This window comes from Cherax quadricarinatus, chromosome 6 (genome assembly GCF_038502225.1).
Source record: "Cherax quadricarinatus isolate ZL_2023a chromosome 6, ASM3850222v1, whole genome shotgun sequence".
Taxonomy (NCBI): Eukaryota; Metazoa; Arthropoda; class Malacostraca; order Decapoda; family Parastacidae; genus Cherax; species Cherax quadricarinatus.
Window position 1 is genome coordinate 12,033,981 of NC_091297.1, and position 12,767 is coordinate 12,046,747.

Below are 12,767 nucleotides of genomic sequence, written 5' to 3' on the forward strand. Positions count from 1 at the left end.
TCGGTTTTCAAAACCATTAATCACGTACATCATTTGTGATGTTCAGCATCTCCGTGCAGATGAGCGACTCTGACATACAGGCCAACCTACCCCACCGCCCCCACTCTAGTTTCCTGTTCTTTCTGTCGCATCTAAAAAGGTTGTACCTATTTATCCATATTTCGTTGTCAGTGATCTTTTGTGTGGGTCTCTGTGAAGGCTGCAAACATCGCTTTTGATTCCTCTAGAAGCCCACTGATAAAAAGTATTTTGTTGTTGGTGGATGGCTTACGGCCCTATATAATAGCAAATATAAACGAGGTTGTATTCTATATTTGTTGGGGGGATTTTGTTACTGGCATCAGTAGTTGTGGTTCTGGAGGGCCATGGGGGACCACTGGCTGTCTCCTGTCCAACAAGGCTCCAATTGCCTGCCATTTTCTTTCTTCGTTTCCTGCACTAAAAAAATCACTTGGAGTGGGGTTGTCGTAACTACTATTGTTTGTCTTATGAGATCTGTACCTCCTGGTCCCTTTTAGATGGTATTCAGGGCAGTTGGTTTTGTAGCACTGTTTTTGGAGGACCGAGGAGTGGCACATTTCTGGGTGAAAAAATTTACAGGAGGGAGAACGACGCCCTTCTTTATAAAGACAGGGGGTCACGACATTTTTTGGGATGCTCAGAGTTGCATGTCCCATTTGTTTTTCCTGATATTCCATGCTTACAGAGGCCCCATACGTAGAATTTGCACAATTCCGCTTTTGGTTAGGGCAGTAGATGGAAGAAATGACTAATATCGTTGAGATTAATTGGAGCTATGAATCATGAAAATGTTATCGTGATTGGCTCTATGCAGTCTTCTGATATGCTTATCAGTTCCACCGATTGAGATGTCCAGGTTATAATAACTGCGCCCTGTTAGAAGAAAATCTTTGAAGATACCGTTGTTACCAAACTCTAGTCTCTCATTGAGGGTATTTTGCACCGTTTCCCAAGCCTGTTGCTTTTGTAGTGAATGATTTGTGTATATAGATTCAGGACTAATTCCTCTAGGATTTTCCAAGCGTAAATTATGATTTATCATCTTAGTCTGCGTTCCAAGGAATAAAGATAAAGGGGCTTGAAACGCTCCCAGTAATTTAGGTGCTTGACTGAACTTGTACGTGCACAGAAAGTTTTCAATCTTTAGGTGAGCAATTTCTCTCACTTTAAAGGGGCTGTTAGTGAACAGTATTCCAACCTATAGAGGACAACTGGCGTAAAGAGGACCATTATTGGCATCTCTCCATTTTATCATTCATCCTTGTTAAGCTTTTTTGACTGCGTAACGTAAATAAAAGTTCTGGCTCTTAAAGGGTAAATGACCTGCTATGTTTAGGGGCATTTATATTGTTTAAAATAGAACAAGAAACCACTCTAGGGCCAACATGTGCCTTCATACAAATTATGAAGCATAAATTTAAATGGTCAATGTATTATGAGGAAGGACACAAAAACTCATCTATACAAAAATATAAATATATATTAAAAGTAAAATAATATATACAACCTACACTACTACAACCAACATCACACTTGGCTTCACCATTACCCAGTACTCATATTAGCTCACTAGCACACTGCTACTAGTGAGTATAAAACATAAATGTTTATAAACAGAGAGGCTCCGTGACCCCCCTCCCCTTCTATAGAATAGAATACGGTAGTCTTATACTGCTGGTTGTTCCCACCATGTACCTAAATAGAATACGGTAGTCGCATACTGGGGGTTGTTCCCACCATCTACCTAATAGAATACGGTAGTCGCATACTGCGAGTTGTTCCCAACATTAACTTAATAGGATAGGGTAGTCTCATACTGCGGGTTGCTCCCACCATGTACCTAATAGAATACAGTAGAAGGTAGCCATATACTGTGGATGCTCGCGCCATATATAAAGGCAATTACTAACTAGTTGAATAATGTAAATGTATATCAAAATTTACCTTTCTCTCGAATTTTATTACTGAAAGAATAATGAGATCCTGGATTAAAAAACTAACTCGTATTTGAAAATGAATTATAATCACTAGTATTACAAAGTGCATTTGAATAGAGCAATTTCAGACTTCCAGCTTCTGATTTACTCTTAATGTGATATTGGGCAAAATGCGCAAATTTTCATTAAGTTTTGACCAGAGCTCAAGACTTTACAATGTTCATGCTTTAAAAAGTTTGTTCATAAATGTATGTCCAGGAAGACAACATATTGTACCTGCAGCAAATTTCTTGGGTTTGCAAATGTGTCCAGGTAGGCTTGAATAAAATTTCAAAACCACCTTCCCGTGTAAATGTTTTTGAGAGTGGCAGTGGCATGTAAATAGATGAGATCCATGTGAAATGTTTCACTTTAGTCATTAAATGAAGCTTCAAATAAATTATGAAGCCTCGTCCGTCCATTTCGAAAACTCGTCAAATCTTTATCACTGAAAGAGTTTAGTGCTTCACTGCATTTTTTCCAGATATGCGAATTATTTTCTTTGTTGGATGAGAATTCTTTATAGCAGGTAAAATATGGAAAATTACCTTCATTAACTCTCTTCATAAACATATTTATCTTTCCCTCAAAACACTTTCACCTAGCATGTACATGTCAGACACCAGTTGTCCTGTATGTGTACATGACCGGTAAGCTAGCGGAAGGTCTTGGTCAGATGACCAAAAGCTCCATCTGTGGGGCATCATATGACTAAGACCCGCGTCAGGAAACGTCCTGTTTCCCGACAAACATTATACTTACCCCGCCCTCTACTTACTGCGTAGCCCCTAGCATTATTCACCCCTACTTCTGTGCATATTTTTTTCTGCAGGTCAGAATAACAGTCATCAGAGTGCAAACATAATTTATATTCACATCTGTATTTTATTAAATATTATATAAAGTCAATAAATGTAAAAAAATGTTTTTATTAGTAATTTAAGTACCGTGTGGTACCTTCTTCTAAATGGCATCTTACAAGGTTAGAGCCAGAGCTATCAGTGTATACCTAGCACACCCATCTAAACAGGTGGTGGCCTATACAATAATTGCAGATACTATTTAGGACAAGGCCTATTTGTTAATTATTAAGAGAGTTTCATGTACATTGTCTTTCAAATCACAAGTCGGCAAAAAGACTGTTTACCATTGCGCATGCTTCTTATGCGTATTGCAGCGTATTACTGTTATCAAAGAGTCACTTAAATTGCTTTCTTAGTGGACCTTAAGGTATTAGTACAGGTGTATACTTTTTTTTATTAAGCAACACTGTATAGTTGCTGGTTGTTTGTGACGGAAATTGAAAAAAAAATCGACTATTGAAGTATAAATTTTACCCAAGCTGCAATAGTTGAATTATCATTAGAAACACATTACTATGCAGATCCCTAACGCATATAGGGAATTTGTTAACATCTACAGTGTAATTTTCCTTCAATGTTATCCACAAGTACGTGAGCTAGAATGGTTGGGTAGGATCTACTTAAATAGTACTGCTACTACTGTGCTGTTTTATCGTGATCTTTAAAACCACGTAATGCCCAGGTACTTATTTTTATTGCTAAGTACAGTTTTAATTAATATATTGAGTGCTCTTATTGTGTGCGGGTACATTATTTTATGAGCAACATGGGAACAAAAGGTAGTGTAATGTTTGAGGAGGGTAAGAGGGATCACACTATATAACGTGTCAGGCACCTAGTGTTGTGAGAAGCACCAAGATGATGCCAGAACGAGTGGAGATTTATTGTGGGGAACGGTATCTGCTGGGTTTTTTTTTCCGTGTATATTTTATGAGTACTACATTTGATACTGAATATCTAGGAAGATTGTCATGAATTAATGTGTTCGATGAAAAATGGGAGGTTAGCCCTTAAGTCTGAACAGTCCCTGCCTCCTATGCTTAGTGACTTGAATGCCAAGGGTTACTCGTCGTACTTGTATGTGGGTGGGTGAATACGTCTCTCTTCATGGGGGGTGCCTTCACGCCAGTGAGGAGCTTCTTGATGCAAGGAATTAGATTTATCCTCCCTGTGCATCGAACCTGATAGCTTCCCATTTCCCTAGCGCTGTATGAACCCAGCGGGTTTACCGCTTTTCCCGAGTTTAATGTAATATGATTCCTGATCCTTGGATCGACTATGATTTCCTCATATTTTCCCAAGCGCCGTATAGCCCTTTCAGGTTTACCTCTATCATGAATGTAGATAGGATAGATTTGATCCGGTGACATTTTACCCGCTTTTCCCTTGTTCTAAAGTCTTCTATTCTTGTAGTGTGGCGGTGCAGTGTCTTTGCAAAGCTATGCAACATTCAAGTCTGTACATGTATCATGCATGGTGCTAGGATGAGTTACAACTAAAACATAGTACAGAATAGTTTTCATATTACATAATAGACATAAATGTGTTGAAAAATCATGAGGGTGGTTCCCTGTTATGATACCCTGAAGGCATCAACTTTGCACTCTGGAATGGCTTATAGTTAGTGAATTGGGACTGAAGTGTAAAAATGGTAGATTAAAAATAGGTTGGACAGTCAAAGCAATTAAATGGGTGCGAGTTGAATTTTGTCTCTCATGGGTCATTAGGCCTTTTGCAGTGCTTCAATCTAATTTTTAAAAAATAATCCTCTCAAGGGAGGTTCCTTTATGCTGTTGAGGGGGGGCTGTCAATTCCTTGAATAGTCTAATTGTCTGCCTTCCATTCCCTCCCAGGCACTTACGATTTCTATGTTTAGCACTCCATTATTTCTCTTTCTTTTTTTTTTTAAAGAATTTACCTAGCTTTACTGAGCTTTTTTTTATGTAGTATTTACTTATTTATTTCTAAGATACAAAAACTAGCAACACATGTTGACAGTTTGCCTTTTTTTTTTAAATACAGTACAGGCCCCTTAAAATGTTTCTTAAGTGAGACAGGACTATCATTCAGCAGGTTTATAACACTATTTGCTACAGCTTTATCTGGGTGCAATTTTTCAAGAAAACTTTGCACTTACCACCATTTTGCACACATTTCTTTAATAAGAGCAGTAGGCAAGTCATGTTTGTATGGTCAAGTACCAAGCAAACGGTCAACTGTCAAGCGACCGAACAAAGCGTTCAAATACCAAATTGTTCGAGTTGGAAGCTGTTCGAGTACCAAGGTACTGTATTTATATGATATTTGTTCACAAATATTTGCTATGGATATTGAAAATAATTTGTCAGTTGCTTAAATTGAACTGTTCATCAACTAGTAAATCTCTTACTAATCCATCATTAGCTCTACTGTACTTATAAGGATACTGTATTTGTATCTTGAGTGGGCTTCTCAGACACCTGATACCAATCACAGACTGCAGAAAAGCCTGGTTAGAGAAAAATAGTGCAGAAATGTCTACTCACACCAGGATTGCAGTTGCATGACTAGCACGTTTGCCACGCTGGTAGACAAAACTGCTTTTTAATAGCCATTGGGTGTGATATGGGTGCAAAGGAAGAAAACTATAAAAGTGTCATGTTACACAGATATCATTAGTACATATCTCTCCAGGTAAACATATACGTTTATACTAATATAATTAATATTGTACAGCCATTAATAAACCTTCATTTATAAAGCTATTGATAGCTTAGTTGTCTGTGATTCCCAATGCTCATTACTTGCTCTAAATAGCCTGAGGTCTGAAATTAACATGCTTATTTAAGTGTGAGGCTGGTCACAGATATGTACAAATTATTACAATCTCACATAGGCCTCCAAGAGCATAGTAAGTTTATACCTTGGCTAAACTAGTAGTAAAGAAAGAGAATGTCAAATATAACCTGTACCTCAAACAGAAGTTTGAAAGATATTGTTACCTGGAGTTCACCTGGAGAGGGTTTCGGGGGTCAACGCCCCCGTGACCAGGTCTGAGACCAGGCCTCATAGTGGATCAAGGTCTGATCAGCCAGGCTGTTACTGCTGGCCGCACGCAAGCTGACGAGTTAGGAAAGAAGTTTAAAGAAAGTAGAACAGAACAGAGAGGAAGTACCTGATCCATTGCCTCTTAAAATGAAATGTACAGTGGACCCCCGCATAGCGACTTTAATCCGTGCAAGAGGGCTCATTGTTATGCGAAATGATCGGTATGCGAATGAATTTTCCCCATAAGAAATAATGGAAATCAAATTAATCCGTGCAAGACACCCAAAAGTATGAAAAAAAAAAATTTACCACATGAAATATACATTTTCCTACACACAAAGAGAAGGATACATGCACAATAGAGTAGTACATGCACAATATATATTGTGCATGTACTACTCTACTAAATGAAGAATAAATGACACTTACCTTTATTGAAGATGCAACAATGACTGATGAGACACTGTGTCCTGGGAGTGCCTTTTCCTCCTGAGTACTGTAGGTCCTGTTTGGCATTTTCTTCCAGAACAGGCCTTATCACACTGTGTATGCCACTATGATTCTTAAATCTCTCAAACCAACCTTTGCTGGCTTTAAATTCACCAATATGAGCACTAGTTCCAGGCATTTTTCCCTGTTCACCTGGGTGTTAGTCGACTGGTGTGGGTTGCATCCTGGGAGACAAGATTAAGGACCCCAATGGAAATAGGTTAGACAGTCTTCGATGACACTGACTTTTTTGGGTTATCCTGGGTGGCAAATCCTCTGGGGTCAATTGTTTCTTGGTATTCTCAATAAGCCACACCAACAACGGTGCTACAGCAGCAGCAGCTGACAGTGCTACAGCAGCAGCAGCAGCTGACAGTGCTACAGCAGCAGCAGACGATGCTACAGCAGCAGCAGACGATGCTACAGCAGCAGCAGACGATGCTACAGCAGCAGCAGACGATGCTACAGCAGCAGCAGACGGTACTACAGCAGCAGCAGACGGTACTACAGCAGCAGCAGCAGCAGCTGACGGTGGTACAACAGCAGCAGCAGCTGACAGTGCTACAGCAGCAGCTGACAGTGCTACAGCAGCAGCAGACGATGCTACAGCAGCAGCAGACGGTACTACAGCAGCAGCAGACGGTACTACAGCAGCAGCAGCAGCTGACGGTGGTACAACAGCAGCAGCAGCTGTACCACCAATAGTAGCGATGGTTGATTGGGGTTTATTATACAACCTGGCCAGCTCGGAGACACGCACTCCACTTTCATACTTATCAATGATCTTTTTCTTCATCTCTATAGTAATTCTCACCCTTATTGCTGTAGGGTTGGCACTAGAAGCTTTCTTGGGGCCCATGGTCACTTATTTTGCAGATAAAATCAGCAAAAACACTGTAATAATACAAAATGTTCCGATTGTATGCTTGGATGTTACCGCGAAGGCTGGCTGGTAAACAATGCCACCGGCGGCACATGTGAGGCTGGCTAAGGGCGCACATTGGACGCGTCTCGGACGAAGAGCGGTGAGCGGGTTTTTGAGCGGTATGTGAGGCAAAATTTTTGCGATAAAAGTGAGCGGTATGCGGATTGAACGTTATGTGATGCGTACGGTATGCGGGGGTCCACTGTATTTTCTAAAGCGTCGGCAGACTACAAAGGCAAGTCTAAGTTCTATGGCAATTCATGACTCAATTTGCATGGAGATTTCAGTCACTCAAAGTGAAAAGTTTGTGGACGGAGAGACAGAGACAAGGGCCATGTACTTGAGCATTATATTTTAGTGTTCAAATATCCAACCATTTAGAGACATCTAAACAAACCATACAGGAAATGGTAAATTGCCTCTTAGTTAATGGTAGGATATCTGAAATCTTGAGATTAACACACTGTGCCAAGTAGGTGAATTACCTTATTTAATGCTATTTTAACCTAATAAGTGACCAGTGTTTATAATAATAATACATGTAATTACTTTTTTATTTTGTTTCATTGTTATGTATGTATAAATGTACATGCATGTACACATTTGCGTGTGTACAGAACTGTGGAAGACACTCATCACAAATGGCCCACTAAACTTGATATTCCCTCTCTGGAGAAATACCCTGACTTTGCTAGCTGTAAATAAAGCATTACCACATGTGTGCATGTGTGTGTGTGTGTGTGTGTGTGTGTGTGTGTGTGTGTGTGTGTGTGTGTGTGTGTGTGTGTGTGTGTGTGTGTGTGTGTGTGTGTGTGTGCACTCACCTAGTTGAGATTGCAGGGGTCGAGTCCAAGCTCCTGTGTGTGTGTGCGCATGTGTGTTTGTGTGTGCATGTGTATGTGTGTGTGTTTGTGTGTGTGTGTGTGTGTGTGTGTGTGTGTGTGTGTGTGTGACTCAACAATCAATATTTGCACCAATAACTCACTACAGTTGTGACCGGGTGTGGAAGTGTGAATTGCTCATTACTCTAAAATTTGTTCATGATTGTAGCCATGTATAAACGCAAGTAACCATTCTTACAGTATTCATTACCTTTGTAACTTGTGAGTTCATTACCTTGTACCTAGTTCAGCCATCAAAACTTTGGGGCCCAGTCTCTGGACCCATTGTGTACCTCTATAATCTGTTAATACCTTTGTAACTTGTCATGATTGTGACTAGACCTACCTGGAGTTCATTACCTTTGTAAATTGTGAATTCATTACCTCTGTAACTTGCTCAGCCATCAAAACTTTGAGGCCCAGTCCCTGGACCCATTATGTACCTCTGTAATCTTTTGACTTCTGCCCACAGGATGGGTATGGGGTGCATAATAAACATATTAAACTAACTACCCATATACCCTTATCCCTGTTGATGAATATTGTTTAAAATTTTGTGAAACGCACATACACCCCATGCATCAACCATCAGACACCAAGATAACATAGTACTGTAGAGGATACTTAAAGTAATATGAACTAGTGAAGAGCTTAATATATTTTGTTCAGCATTATAGACCTATAAGTGGTAGGCATTGCTAAAAATAAAAAATACAGTATGTAAAGTCTTCCTTAAAGTATTGAGGTACTGTACCTTGTAAATTTCTTTTATCAGCATTTTGTAAAAAAAAAAAAAATATGAATGAACCCTGGAATTTGCATGGGTTGCATTTCAGGAAATGATGAGAATCCTGAAGCTGCAGAGAATGGGAAATTTCATGTGTCTGAATTATGTATATAAATTTTCATATTTATATTTTAGGTATATGTAGCTGAATTTCAGAAACTTTTTTTTTTGTATTTCTCATTGAATATTGGTCTAATCTTCCTTATATTGACATTAATAAGAATGAGATCATTTTGAATGAAATCCTGTTGTTAGTTTTCTGTTGAGGAGTCATGCACCAAGCCGAACAGAGACAAAAAGGGTGAGGGGTGGGATAAAAATTACATGTATAATCAAAGCTGTCTGCAGACTGACCCCCAGGGGGGAAAAAAAAAGAATGTATAATCAAATTAAATGTATTAAGGGGCTTTATTATATGAATACATGTATTTACAGTATAGATAGGTTAATAGCCATAAACATTCCAATACAGTGGTACATCTAATATTGGTCAAAATTCATTCCAGAAGGCTGTTCAAGTGCCATTATTGAACAAATTTGTTCCCATAAGGAATAATGTAAATTAGATTAGTCAGTTTCAGGTCCCCAAAAATACACTTGCAAAAGCACTTACAAAAATACACTTACATAAATACACTTACATAATTGTTCGAGTTGGGAGCTGTTCGAAATTCGAGGTACCACTGTACTTTACAGATTACAGTACAAGTATTATTTTCTGACACTTTTTTTTATTTCATTCAAAATTTTGTCTTGTAATACAGCTTTGATGCATTAGTTCTTTTGTTTCCAACAGGCAACAGCCGAAGTCAGATTACACTTACAGCGAGTCGCTCACCTACCGTAAACGGGTGACCCCAGACCGGAAGATTGGGTCCCCGAACATGTCCCGTCGGGGTCTGAAGAGTGGGAACCAAAGTTACAACAAGTCAGCAGACTTCTCAACACACAGCATGTCTCTTGATAGTGACAGTAGTCACTTAAGCCTCAGAACGAGGAATGTACTACGGCAGATGGATGCTCTATCAGGTATGATAGTTCTCTTGAACTTATGATTTTTTTTATTTGTAACTTTAATGACTGAAAACCAGTTTTGAGCCTTTTTTTTTCTCATAGATCCACCTCTATCATCTGTGTCATACTGCAACATTAATAAAGCAAACCGATTACTGGGATTTATATCTAGACGTGTAAACAACAGAAGTCCAGCGGTTATTTTATAGCTTTATACATCATTAGTAAGGCCTCACCTAGATTACGCAGCTCAGTTCTAGTCTCCATATTACAGAATGGAAATAAATTTGTTAGAAAACATTCAGTGTAGAATGACTAAATTAATACATAGCATTAGAAATCCTCAGTACGAAGAAAGATTGAAGACTCTTAAACTACCTTCACTTCTAAGATGAAGAATGAGGGGAGACATGATCGAAGTAAGTGGAAGATAGGTATTAACAAAGGGGATATAAATAAGGTTTTGAGGATATCCTTCCAAGAGAGAACCCGCAATAATGGATTCAAATTAGACAAGTTTAGATTTCAAAAGGATATAGGAAAATTGTACTGGTTTGGTAATAGGGTAGTTGATGAGTGGAACGGTCTGCCTAGTAGGGTTATCGATGCTAAAACCTTGGGTAGTTTCAAACTTAGCTTGGATAAATACATGAGTGAGAGAGGTTGGATTTGAGTGGGACTTGCACCTGAGTAAATAGAATTATCAAATGTAGATGAATCGTTCAGAGAATGCTTGGGTAGCGTTTATTCTGTTAGTGGGTTGGATTTATGAAGGACCTGCCTAGTATGGGCCAACAGGCCTGCTGCAGTGTTCCTCCTTTCTTTGTGAACGAGATTATTTGGTGTTTCTGGTAGCGGGGAGTAAATGATACATCTTCGGAGGCTTCTTACTTTATTTGCAAAGTCGTGGTGGGTACACAGGCTTGTGTGTTTGTGCCCATGGCCCGGGAGGGCCATGCCCACGAGGGAGAGTGAAGTAGGACTGTTGACTGAATCTAGGCCGCTGAGTGAGTGAGAGCGAGTGGGACCAGCGTCCCACTTGACCTGGGCAGGCCTAGAGAGGGCAGCACCTGAGTGCTGCGAAATATGAACTAAGCTGGCAGACAGCATAGACTGTCTGTGCAGACAGTACAGGCTGTCTACATTTTGTTCTATCCCTCACACACTTTTTTCATAATACATTATTTTTCATTAATGAATTTTGCATTACTGTATTTCTAATTATCTCAATTTTTATGCTGTGACTCCTATGGCTCTTGCTAGAAGTTCATGGTGTGCATCTTAATTCTGTTATGTCTGATATTACTGCATTTTCAGTGATGTTTCGGGCATTTGGGTGCAGACCGAAAAAAGTACTATTGAAGCTGTTATACATATGCTTGAACTGATATATTCTGCACTCAAAAAAATTAATTTCCCCTGGGATTTTTCTTAGACTTACAGAAAGCTTTTTGATACAGTTGACCATGACCTTTTGCACCTAAAACTCGAACATTACGGGGTCAGAAGACACTTTCTCGATTACCTAATATCTTATCCTAGCAGTAGAACTCGGTATGTATACACAAATGGAGCCAGCTCCACTACACAACCTGTACTTGTTGGAGTCCCTCAGGGGAGTCCTTGGCCCACTCTTCTTTCTCATATACATCAATTACCTACCAAATGCATCTAATCTTCTTAAACCCATTTTATTTGCAGATGACACTACTTATGTCTTCTCTCACCCAAACCCAACCATAATAACAGACACTGTAAATGCCAAACTGCTAAAAATATCTTCTTGGATGACTACTAACAAACTTACTCTCAATATAGACAAAACCTACTTCATGCTATTTGGAAACAGAGCTTCAAATGTACAGCTAAATATATTGATGTGATGAATGATTTGAAAAACCGACACGTTGAAGATTGAGACACTTATGCAACATATGGGAATCTTTATTCAGGAAACGTTTCACCACACAGTGGCTTCATCAGTCCAATACAAAGCAGAAAGGTGTAAGGAGAGGAGGAGTTTGAGGTAATCAGTCCCTCAGCCTGGAGTTGATGTGTTCAGTCCATCAATCTTGTAGAATGTACAGCATAGGGCCGTAGACGTGCCTTATATACTGTAGTCAGGTGAGGCGAAGCAGGAGGCAGGGTCATAGTGGTACCATCCACTAGTCGAAGTAGGTTTTCGTCCAAAGGTCGGACAAGTGTTGAAGAATTCTTTGTAACAAGATCCCATGGCAAAACGTTTCCTGAATAAAGATTCCCATATGTTGCACAAGTGTCTCAATCTTCAACTTGTCGGTTTTTCAAACCATTCATCACAACTGTCGGACACTGCAGCATCATGGGATCTTGTTACAAAGCTGCTCATATTGTGCTGAGGATTGCTCAACCACTTATTACTTCAAAATTAGGATGTCTAAATTTCATTGGTTTAAATAGTACTAAATTGTAAAACATCATATTGTAAATTGTTTTCACTTGTTCTGCTGTAATACTGTAATCTTTATAAACTAATTCAATAGTGTAATTATTCTCTACTAGACTTATTAAGCCATGTAGCATTACCTAAAATAATATTCACTTCTCTTGTATTCACTGTAACTTATCTGATGACCAAGTGAACTATTATTGCCTTCCTAATCTCAAGTTAATTTTTAAGTTTGCCCAAAATGCTCTGCATACAAAGAGGCTTTTGGCATGTACACCCAACTATTATATTCCTCTGTACAACCATGTATCATGTCAAAATAAAATTCTCATTCTACTTGTAACTTAAATACCAAA

The 12,767-nt window shown here is 39.1% G+C and overlaps 1 protein-coding gene across 6 annotated transcripts in view; it reads left to right on the plus strand.

The window, feature by feature from the left end:
* LOC128705557 (serine-rich adhesin for platelets-like) overlaps positions 1-12,767 on the plus strand; it is a 371,836-nt gene that overhangs the window by 260,033 nt on the left and 99,036 nt on the right. For all 6 annotated transcript variants that reach the window (XM_070080270.1, XM_070080274.1, XM_070080279.1 and 3 more), the window contains one exon: positions 9,766-9,998. In XM_070080270.1, coding sequence (XP_069936371.1) covers positions 9,766-9,998 — 233 coding nt within the window. The remainder of the gene's footprint in view (positions 1-9,765; positions 9,999-12,767) is intronic.